This window comes from Lycorma delicatula, chromosome 7 (genome assembly GCF_047948215.1).
Source record: "Lycorma delicatula isolate Av1 chromosome 7, ASM4794821v1, whole genome shotgun sequence".
Lineage (NCBI taxonomy): Eukaryota > Metazoa > Arthropoda > Insecta > Hemiptera > Fulgoridae > Lycorma > Lycorma delicatula.
Genome location: NC_134461.1, coordinates 87,880,518 through 87,892,911, shown reverse-complemented (window position 1 = coordinate 87,892,911; position 12,394 = coordinate 87,880,518). Strand labels below are relative to the sequence as shown.

The window sequence follows — 12,394 nt, the reverse complement described above, 5'->3', positions numbered from 1 at the left end:
CATATAAATTTATCGAAATTTCCTCCTTCACAATGTAAAGAACACCACTCTGTCCGACGTAAAATATTTCCGGTGGTCTTCCGTATCATCTTAGGATTCAATAGCACTTCGTGCTATTGATGAATCTATACGAAACGATAAGCTGTGGTACGTTGGTTGAGAATAAAATTCTCAACCAACGTACACATTAGGAAAATAAATAAATCCGTTTAAACAGCTCACCTATTACTATTACCAGGATGAGTTCGAACAATTATGGGTTTTCATTTTGGGAAAATTACTTCGATTTTTCGTAAACATCGATATTTTTTCATTCAAAATATCACGTATCTTTTGTTATACTGTTATCAAGCAATTCTTCTTAGTTGATTATTTCATGAATATCAGTGTAATGGTACTAAAATAACAGCGGGAGAAAGAAAATATAAAAAAAAAATTATACTACCCGAACATACTATTCCTCTCTTTGTCTATAAAGCACTTTCCCATCCCTAACATTTTATGTATTTGTATTCTTTCAAACTTCCAACTGTTATTACATATATTGATTTGAAACTTTTATTTTTCTCAAACGAAGCGTTATAGGGTGGAATTTTATAATCTTAGCGGTAGGGAGTATAATAAAAATATAACCAAAAATAAGTTATATTAATGTTTACTGTTTATCATGAAACTTTATTTACTTATTTTTTGCAAAGGAATATTATCAGGATGGAAACACATTTTAACTTTTATAACAGGAAAATTGGTTAAACTATTGTTATCAAACTGTTATGTGTTATAACTATTATTATTAAATATAATAATAATAAATATAAATAAAGGATGGAGCAGAGGAAACACATGCTTTCAGTACTGAATAACGTCGGTGTTTTTAATTATAGAAAAAAAAAGTTTTACATTAAATAATAAAATTTTTATTTCATTTTTGAAATAAACATACATTAGGTTCGGAAAATGTGTGTAAGATAACGTCCTTCTTTTCGGACGCAAATTCAGAGCCTCTCCTAAAAGCTCTGCAAGGCTTTTCCAACATTTCATTCAACACAGCTTCAATTTCTTGACGAATGGAAATTTTCTGGTCTTCAATTGTGTATGGCTTGTTTACGTACACCTTTGATTTCAGGTAGCCCCACAAAAAGAAGTCACAAATCGATAATTCGGGAGAGCGTGGAGGGCCAAGAAACATCGCCGAATCGTGAAATGTCCAGGAAAAATTTGTCGAACCACTTCAGTCGATGCACTCGTCGAGTGAGCTGTGGCACCATTCTGCTGGAACCACGGAACCACATTTCTTTCGTGTTAACCCGATTTCTTTCCAGTTCTGGACGCAGGAAGTTGTTTAACATATCGATATAGCACGCTGATGTCACTGTAACTGCGGTTCCCCTTCTTTAAAAAAGTAAGGACCAACAATCCCTATCTTGGAGACAACGCACCGCACTGTTATTTTTGAGGTATGGAGAGGTTCTTTCTGTAGTTCACGTGAGTTCTCCGACGCCCAGTACTGAAAGTTCTGTACATCAACGTAGTCGTCGAGATGGAAATGGGCTTCGTCATCATTATTAGGGCGTTTGCATCTTCCGTAAGAATGGCGTTCATTATGCCACAAAATTCTTTGTGTTGCACAAAATCCTTTTCAGTTAGCTGCTGAACGATCATTATTTCGTATGGATGAAATCTGAGATCATCTGTAAGATACGATGAAGCGAACGACGTAAAATACCCAGCGCTACAGCCTGTCGCCTAGCGGATCGTTTTGGATTAGCAAGAACTGCCCTTCTCACTCTATCTACGTTTTCCGGAGTTCGAACTGAACGGGGAAGGCCAGATGGTCTTTTTCTTCATCACAGATCCGGTACTTCTAAACGCCTCAACCCATCGGAGTTTGGTTTTTCAGTCTGGAACTGCACCTCGACGTTCGACATTAAAATTTCGACGGAAAATATATTGAACCGTGACCACAGAATCATTGTTTCAAAAAACTGCTCGACAGCAAACATACGATGTTCTACGTTCCAATGCTCCACAGCGACTGAATCTGCATAGTCTAAGCTATCTGCTAGAGGTCGCCGAAGGTCTATACCCTCCCTCGTCACTGAGTACTAGCGGTTTAAAAAACATGCATTTACTCAGCTCCACCCTTTATAATAGTATAATACATATAAATTATTAGTATAATAATAGTTATAACTATTATTATCAAGAAGTATTTTTAATAGTTACATATTATTACCTTAAGTGTGAGTACAGGATTACTTTTTCAGATTTTTTTTAATACTCTATGATGTTGCCTTAGTGAAAATCAATATACATAATAACATATTGGAAAATGAAAGAAAAATATGCTTTTACAGACTTTTTGAAGAAAAGTACGGTATTAATTTCGGACCCACGGTGGGATTGGGGGTCAAATTGAAATTACCGTTCACTTAAAGTTTCCTTCTATATATATATGTATATATGGGGCTATTTATAAAATCTTTTGCGTGACGCTCTCCAAAATTACTTGATCAATTTCACTGAAATTTAGATATTTTGTCAGTGTGTCTGAAAATTTGATGAAGGTTGGTTTAGTCTTCCTGTTTTACGTTCAATTTAAGATCGGCAATAGACATCACAACCTTCAATTTTAGGTTCTTTTTATGGTTGCATTGTGGGATTGAGGGTGAAAATGAACTTTCTTTACTCTTTGAGGTATAAGAATTTAGAAAATACTATTCATGTATAACATTTTGTGGCTCAAGAATTTTCAGACTATTAGAATAGTGAATTTTCACTATTAGATCAATCCATTGAAATTTCGATTAGTATACCGTAATAATGTAACTGAAGTTGTGCATGTGAGAATTTGATGAAGATTGATTGAGTTTTTCTTCATTTACTCTCAATTTAAGGTCGACAACAGACAACATAATCTCAATATGAGGTTATATTGACTTTGTCTTTGGTATATTTTTCATTGGTATATTTTTCATACGTGCTTATGTAGTGAGCGAGTTTAAACTTGATGATTGTACGTAGGGTTTACTTGCTATTTTTAATTATTTCATAAAATTACGAATATAATAATTTAATTTTCTTTAGAAAATATATTTTAATACTGTATTAAATTTAAAAAAATATATTCCTCTTAAATATACGTAAATATACTTTTAAAATATATTTTTATATTATACCTATTATTATTATTATATTTAAATATACTTATTTTAGTTTTCTCAGCCAATTTATGTTTTGTGAATTTCTTGCGCAAAAAATATACAAAATAATTGTTATACAAAATAAAATAAAAAAGTCGGTCTTCTTACGCAGAACTGCGCAAGAATTTTTTATTTTCAGAAGATCTAAAGAAGGGTACGTTTTTAATAAAATCGAATGTTTTCAAGCATTTTTAAACATTGTTTAAAAAATATATTTTGTTTTCATTTTCCAATTTTTTTTTTTTTTGTAAAATGGGGAAACAATAAATAAGGAATTATAACTGTAATTTTCCTTTTACCGTGGTTGAGTTTACATTTTACTTTGCGTTAATGTAATTGAATAAAGTTCAATAATATTTTTGATAACTTTTTACGGTTTATTTCTCTTCATCTTGCAGTATTAACTGTAAGATTACATTAAAAAATTACGTATATACATTTGTTAATCACTTACCTTGTTTATAAAGCAGGGGAATCTGCTTTGGGCTGTGTCATTTCGTCCATCTCTCCCGTGCGTGTGTAGAAATTGTTTACATTCACCTTTTAATGTATTAACGCAACCTTCAAGGTTAATTAATAATCTTGATGAATTATATATCGTTAAAAGTTGTTGCATAGGCATATATCTTTGGTCCGGATCTACTGGTTGTTTGCTATCGGCTACTATTTTCCAAAATATTGTAAAATTAACGAATGGTTGAGGCATATTTGTTTCTTCTAGTACGGTACCATTTAAGCAGTCCGTCGCTCTGTACATACATGAAACAAAAAATAAGAATTAATATATATGTATTTACTTACTAATATGTATGTATGTATGTATATATATATATATATATAATATATATATATATATATATATTACAACCAAACATTGTAGACGAGTTGATATAAGACACTGGTCACAGCCGTCCCCCCGCCAAAAAAAAATCATAGCCAAGGAATAACTGTGAACGGAAAACATTGTATGCTAGTGTTCCTGGGTAAAATGAGGAGTAAGTAGTTTCCCGTTGTCTTCTACATTGAGCTAAATATACAGTATAGAGATTGTCAATATGTGAACATGTTTCATGGTTCACGGAATAAAAATATTATATTATTTCTTACGGATTTCTGAAGGACAGTAATAATAAATGTCTTCAATCATTATTCCTAGTAACCATTTTCTTATTTCTAACTTACTTGGACAATTCGTCAGACACTATATATGTCCTGTAAAAAAAATGCCAATTGGACGTCAACAGTTTTTTTCAGTTCTAATTTTTTCATTTGTTTATAGAACTTCCTTTTGATCTGTTAACATCTGTAATTACTTTCCAACTCATTTCTTTACTTTAGAATATGTAAAAATTTACTATGAGATTAAAAAAAAAAGTGTCTTTCCTCAGAAATATTTTCAGCCTACTTATATGTAGGCTGTATAATAATGATTACCTATGATTTTTAATAATTTGGTAATAGTTGTTTCTTTTCTTGTCAAAATATCTATTTAAACTTACTTTTTACCTTTATAATTTGACTGTACGTTAGGATTCATTTTGGTTCCGTATGTTAGGTTTTGTTATGTGTCTGTCTGAAGGATTCGATTTTACTCGATAAACATGTTAGCACCTACATTGGGTTTTTTGTAAATAAGGAAATAAGGCTTCTTATAATAAATAAAGCTTTCAGATAGGTTCACATAGGCAGAGGTACCATTCGAAAAATATAGTAACTCTATTTTAGGACCTTATATTTTTAAAACAGGCCCTTTGGAGATATCCAGATAAAATTTAAAAAAATAAATGAATTGGGAAGGAATATTTTTATGATTAAGAAAACGCATATCCGGGCAGGATACAGCCCCTTACCCACCAAATAGCCCGAAGGGTGTACTGCAGGCTCTGGATGCTTAGCATTTCGATCTATTCCTACAGAATCTGAAATGGGAAGCATCCATTCTACAAGATAGAGACCTACTTCAAGTAGCGAGTATCCATCCTTTCTATAATCCCTGGGAAATTGGAGCATTTTACCTTAACAGGAGCAGGAAAACTATAGAAGTATCGGCTTTCATGTTTCATACTTTAAGGAAAATCATGGGAAACCGAGGTCAAAGTCGAAGGGGAATTTTCTAGTTAAGTAATTTAAGGGAATAGTTTTTCGAGTTCCAGTTCGCCAGTAACTGGTACAAAGTCCGGTTGGCTGTAGAAAAAGTTGTAAATGCCAGGTAATTCAGTAATAGAATTTACACAAATAAGAAGGAAATCATTACTAATTGATGATTTGTTATTAACCATCGTATATTTTTTCCTAGAAATAAGTAGCTACATTATAAACTTCCGTAAAGAAATATTCTATAACTTAAACGGTGTCTTATAACATCTTACTGGATAAAGTGTTACTTACTTAAAATTTTAATTGGAAATTTCGGATATTATTTTCCGAATATTATTTTTATGTTTAACGGGTTCTTCAGTTATTTAAATAACAGGCTTAAAAAAGTAAAACCAAAAGATAAGTATTAATAAAAGAAACAAATTCAAGTAACTTGTTAAATCAATTTTAACATTTTAAGAAGGTTCTAGGATCTTTAATATCTTAAGGATATTTTGATCTAATGTAATCATGATAATACACGCTAATGAACGGTAGTTGGTAAAAACCATTAACGTGTACTTTTATTTATTGTTATTACTCTATTTTGTAGTCTGCAACCGTTTAGTGAGGTAGTTTAGAATTATCTAGGTAAATTGGTTTAATTTATAATGATAATAAATGATAAATTTTTGTAATTAGGAGTAGGCCACTTTTTCCTTTAATAATCCTTTCTTAAAAGAAATTTTTTTTTAATTTTTTGAATATTCTTAGTATTAAATCGATAGTTTTCTCTCACAAAATAAGTATAAAAATGTATTGATTTAAAATAAGGTTAATTTTAATGTTATGATAGAATTTATTATCGTTTTCAGCAGGTTGTACTAAAATAGAATTTTTGTTTTAATGTACGGAGTGTTTCAAAATGAATATAGCGGTTTTAAAGCGATGTAATATTTCTCAAGCTTCACTTATATTAATTAATTATGCATGAAATGAAAGAGCAACTCAAACAGTTTTATCTGTGCATAAGCTCACAAACTGTTTTCTATACCTTCCGCTTGAAAGCGCTACTAGCAAAGATGGCGACACCCCCAACAGAATGCGTTTGTGTTTTGCAGTTTGCAAAGTGTGAATCTATAATTACCGTTTAACGTGCGTTCCGTTGTGATCCTCCGAGGGACAGTAACATTCGTAAATGGTATAAACAATTTGAAACCACTGTCTGTATTTTTAAAGGGAAGAGCACAGGACGACCGAGTTTGTCTGAAGACAATGTTGAACGTGTAAGAGTGTCTTTTGTGGGTAGTCCTAGGAAATCCGTTAGGAAGGCTAGCCGCTAATTAGAAATTCCAGTAACGACTGTGTGAAGAGTTTTAAGGAAACGTTTACAACTACGTTCGTATCGTTTACAGCTGTTACAAGCTCTAAAGTCTGCAGATTATGGTTTGCGTGCTAGATTCGCAAATGAAATGATGCACCGTAACGATGGACTTTCTTTATCTTGTCGTATTCAGTAACGAATTAACATTTCATGTTAATGGAAAAGTAAACGCTCATAATAAGCGTATCTGGGGATCAGAAAATCCTCACGAAATATTGCATTTTGGAAGAGATTCCCCGTAACTGAATGTTTTTGTCCCGTATCCCGACGGCAAGTTTACGAATCGTTCTTTTTCGCGGAAGCAAGTGTATCTAGAATGAACTATCTTGATATGCTACAACTATGACAATACTGGTTTCCTCAACTGCAATACGAACCACAGAAGTTTATTTGGCAGCAAGATGGGTGTGTCTCCTCACTGACATAACGCTGTACGTGATTGGTTGAATGAAATTCTCCGCGACCGCTGGATCGGTCGCCGGGGGACCAGATGAAGGGCTTGTTTGTCGTGGCCTCCACGTTCGCCCGATCTGACCTCGTGCGATTTTTTTCTTTGGGGATTTATAAAGGATCAGTGTATATGCCACCGTTACCGGCTGACCCACCCGACTTGAGGCACGGGATTGAAGCAGCTGTCGTATCAGTTACTTTAGACTTGCCGATTAAAGTATGGAATAAACTCTCGTATCGTCTCGATGTGTGTCGTTTGACGAATGGTGCTCCCGTTGAACACTTCCAGGAAAAACTGTTTGAGTTGCTCTTTCATTTCATTTATAATTTATCAGTGTAAGTAAACCTTAATAAATGTTACATAACTCTAAAACCCCGATATTCATTTTGAAACGCTTTGTATATAGATTTCAACAAATATTTTTTTAATGATTTTACAAAAAAAAAAAAACATAGAAAAAGTAGTTAAAAATATTAGTTATCTTACTTTAACGATTCGGGGCCTAATTTTTTAACATCTAAGCAGGATGCCAGCAAGATACTGTTATTATCACGATCCGACCATAATTCAACTCCATCATCGGATGTTCTTGCACTTCTACAGTGTCCTGTATATACGTCGTCTTCGTATTGTATAAATACATTTCTACCACTTGTCGTTATTTTATTACAATATCTGTCACAAGTGAATTGCCTTTTTATTTTTGTACACCTGTAACGAGAAGAAAAATAATTAACTTTATTTTTTATCATAGAACCTAATTTTTAATGTATGTTCATTTGCTTATATAATATGTAATTATAACTGAATTCTGCTTGAACGATGAAAATTACATATTATTACATTAATGGTTAAAATTAAGTGATATATGTAATGTTTTTATCTCCATTGTAGTAGAAAGAAAGGTTTATTGGCTACCTCCGAATTAATAAAGTGTTGGAAAAGAATATGTGTGTTTTAAACAAATTATTTAGAGTTATTAACTCGCTGCCAATCTTTTTTATTTCTTTATACGTTGTTCTTAATATTTACTAGCCGATATCTGTAATGATTCGTTTATTTTCTTTCCTTCAATCTTACTTTCTTACAATTTTACGCTCCCTTTAAGTACCTGCCAATTAACTAAATATGTTTACTTTAATGTATTATCTGCCGACCCAGTTTTTCCTTTTTATAAAATTTTGAGGTAAATTAAAATGTACATTTCATTTTCAACTTTTGTGGGGTCATTTCATCACAGAATACGTAATTATGTTTTTTAATTCATAGTAAGTAAATAAATAAATTTTCGATTGTGATCTGAACATAATAATACATTATTATATCGATCACGTCATTATAAGATATAAATATAAAAAGAAATTACAATATACGAGAGATATCCTAAAGTAAAGACCGTTGGGAAATTTCTCTCTTTAAGGTTGGCGAACCTTAAACTGTGGTCATGGCGTTCATGACCACGCTAGTAATGTACACACTGCATTGATGTCTGTAAGTTGTCGCTATGTAAAATGAATGAAGTTATAAAATGAATAGGAGAATTGATGTTGCCACCGACTGTGAAACACGTGGAGTCGTACGTTTTTGAAACCATCAAAATGTTAAGCCGGCTGAAATTCTTAGGCAGTTGGTTGCTGTGTACGTTGATAATGTAATGATTGAAAGAAACATCTGAAAATTGTAGAAAAGGTTTAGAAAAAACAGAATTAATGTGCACGATGAAGAACGTTCAACGAAGTCGATAATGAAATCAGAAAAGATCGTCGCTCAACGATTTTTGATCTAGTCCTTTTTCTGATGTTTCAAGAGCTGTTATCGGTCGCATTGTTCATGACCATTTAGACTTCAGAAAGGTTTGTGCACGTCGGGTACCGCACGTCTTAACGGAACGTCATAAAACAATCCGAACGGGATCTTCTTTGGAATTTTTGATGCGCTACACCGAAAACGGTAATGATTTCCTGAATTCGATTGTTACCGGCGATGAAACACGGATTTTGTATTACACGCCAAAGAGAAAACGGCAGTCAAGTGAATGGCGTCGTTCTCAATCACTAATCAGACCAACAAAGGTCAAACCCCAGCCATTTGTACGCAAAATGTTGGCCTCAGTCTTTTGGGATCGGGTTGGCATACTGCTGATTGATTTCATGCCACGTGGAACCTTTATAAATGCAGAAACCTACTGCGAAACTCTACGTAAGTTACGGCGCGCCATCCAAAATCGGTGACGTGGACGGCTGACCCGACGACCACGATAATGTACGCCCACATGTTGCGGGTCCAACACGTGACAACATTTGGATGGGAAATTTACGGTTACCCACCATATAGTCAAGAGCTACGTCTGATTACCATTTGTTTAGGAAATTGAAAGAATTTTTGAGTGGTAAGCAATTCGCGGGTGAGGATGAATTTCGAAATGCTGTTAATCAATAGCTAAATGGACTAGCGGCAGAAGAATACGACGAGGGCATATTGAAGCTGGTGTATCGCTACGATAAATGTCATAATTCATGTGGTGATTATATAGAGAAGTAGTATAAGGTATGTAGTTTAAGGAAAATAAAAAATATTTATAAAGTTTTCAGGATAAACGTTTTTAAAATTAAAGTCTTTACTTTAGAGATAACCTCTGTCAACAAACATTTAAAAACAAACACAAAATCATGTTAAGATTTATACATTAAATACAAAAGAATACTATAAAATAATAATTCCCAATTTAGAAGTCGCTCTTAGAAATTATTTTGAGGACATATTACGTAGACGTTAAGAGGGATACAGATAAATCGTGTTTTTACTGTCCCTTCTAGCGCTGCAGCAGAATTATAGCTGTAGAAGGGAAAGTATTGTAATCGGTCCAATTGGGCGTATGCGATTTTCATCGGATCTTGACATTTTGACACATAAAGAACCCAAAAAACCGGATGGAAATTTTCCGGATGTTAATGTACGTATGTGTGTTCGGTATCTCACACTTTATAACTCCAGAACTACTGGACCGATTTTGACCAAATTTGGTCAGATTATTTCTATATATATATATATATATATATATATATATATATATTAAATGAACACTATTGAAAGTTTGATAAAACATTAACAAAATGAACGTACGAAACTTCACAAAGTTCAACCTTTTCGTTTTTCCATTTACTCTTTCTCCCTTTCCCCCTTTTCCACTCTTATTTTCCCTCTTCCCCATCCTCATCCCCATTTACGTTTTCTATTTATATTCCCCATTTTAATTTTACCACTCATTTCCCCCATTTACTCCCTATTTAATTTTCCTTCCCCGTTTCCCTTTCCTCCTTTCTCTTTTCCACTCTTCCCTTTACATTTCCCGTTTTCCCCTTTTTCGCTTTTTACCTTTCTCGATTTTTCCCTTTTCCAATTTTTCCCTTTCTCCCTTTCTCCCCCTGTGTAAATCGGTCCAGTAGTTTTTTAGTCTATAGCGGACACACATATCGGAAACATTGAAATGAAACCGTAAAATATTTAGTATAGCGTGTGTTGCTTTTATGTCCAATAGATAGCGCTGTTTTTCCAAAAAAACATGTTTTTCCTGTCACAGTTGTGCCATCTGAGGTATATAAATAGTAAGTATATAAAAACAGGCGCGTATTCGAATGCAATGTTGTGTCAAAATTTCAAAGCAATCTGTGAAGAACATTCGGAGATTTACGATTTTGAACAAACGAACATTTACATTTTTATTTATATAGATATATATGGGGTGTTGATTACATTAAATTTTCAAATTAAAAGGTCAAGGGAGTGAGACTGTAGACCAAGGTCACCCTCAGTATCTCGAGATTTCGCCTAATTAAGGTCATATTTGTCTTTGACACATTTTAAAAAAATTAGAAAACAACAATATTTGCAAAAAATAATTTTTGCATGAGGATACCCCTACCCAAAAAAATGCTGTTGTATCTGCTACGGTGTGACGTCGCAGATGAACGGTAGAATTAAATAAATTAATAATATTTAAAGTGTAAAAAAGTAACCCGGTCTGGCCCGGTCTCGAACTCGATTGCCCGGTTGACGATATACCTGGTACGTTAAGTCTCGCGGCTGCACCAGTCTGCCGATCGTACGAGCGAAATTTGTTCTATGTAAGCTGTGAAATTACATTAGTTTAGTTTGTGCCAACCGTCGCCGCTAGTTCCGCCACACCCGCTCGAAATAAATACGGTGTACGCGCGTGCTTTAGTTATAATAATTGAATTAAATAAACGAAAAAATATTATATTTAAATAAAATCATAAATATTTTAAATTATGTTGTGTTTGTAAGTCGTGCATCAAAAACAACTCACAGTTGTAGGAGTTCCCGGAAAGCGGGAACTCCTTCAGTAGGTAGATATCAGGCCATAAAATTCTGCGAAAACTGTTCCCATAAAATAATAAAAATAAAATACATACGTATTGTAAAATAATTTAAATTATAAATTAAAATACTTACTTTGATTTGTAACATTCAAAAAATCCATTCAATTTAAGATTGTCTTTATCGCTGTCTACCACTATACCGTCTGCTTTGTGGTGACATAAAAATAATTCAGACATATTTGCACAATGGCCTAATGAACAATTAAAAACACCTGTTAAAGTTGAACATTCCGTATCATTATTACAATTATATCTCTTTAACGCCGCTGTATTGACCTGAAAAAAACCACAGTTATTATGGTTAGATATTTCTTTAAATAGTTTTTTATATTCGGTCATTAAAATTTTAATAGCATTAAGTGCAATTATGTACTATTCAACAAAGAAATTATGTTCGGGGTTAACTCGCCTTGGGTAATTCCTTCAAAGAACTGAAAATAATACGCAAGTTCTGTATGTTGTGGTGAAATAAAAATCTTTTTAAGTAATGGTCTAATTACGTATGTAATGGTCATGTTGCGGTTTAAAAAAACAGTTGTTTTATCACTTTTTAACATAAGAATTAAATATTAAAGTAAAAATATATTTTAAAAGTACGGATATAATATTCTATTTAATACTAATATTAATATTAGAAAATATACCATTTGAAAAAAAGTTGATTATCTAATAAAAATTAACGATTTTTATTATATAAGACTGAGTTAATTTAATAAAATATTATCGATATTATAAAATTGGGGAAAAATTTATCCAAAATATGGCTAAATATTTAAAAAAGTACATAGTATGTATTTAAAGAACAAATATAAACAATCGGAAAAAAAATAGTCTATATTACAAAATAAAATTCATGAAAAATTAATAAATTTAATAATAT

General features: G+C 32.6%; 2 protein-coding genes across 3 annotated transcripts in view; one reads left to right on the top strand and one right to left on the bottom strand.

Moving 5' to 3' along the window:
* LOC142327629 (cilia- and flagella-associated protein 298) overlaps nt 1-12,394 on the top strand; it is a 467,369-nt gene that overhangs the window by 86,815 nt on the left and 368,160 nt on the right. The gene's annotated exons all lie outside the window — the stretch shown is intronic.
* The window catches only part of Teh4 (tipE homolog 4 phospholipid transfer protein), a 38,836-nt gene that overhangs the window by 7,680 nt on the left and 18,762 nt on the right, over nt 1-12,394 (bottom strand). Inside the window, exons 3-5 of the mRNA XM_075371487.1 lie at nt 11,588-11,790; nt 7,601-7,825; nt 3,658-3,952 (exon numbers count right to left, since the gene is read on the bottom strand). Coding sequence (XP_075227602.1) covers nt 3,658-3,952; nt 7,601-7,825; nt 11,588-11,790 — 723 coding nt within the window. The remainder of the gene's footprint in view (nt 1-3,657; nt 3,953-7,600; nt 7,826-11,587; nt 11,791-12,394) is intronic.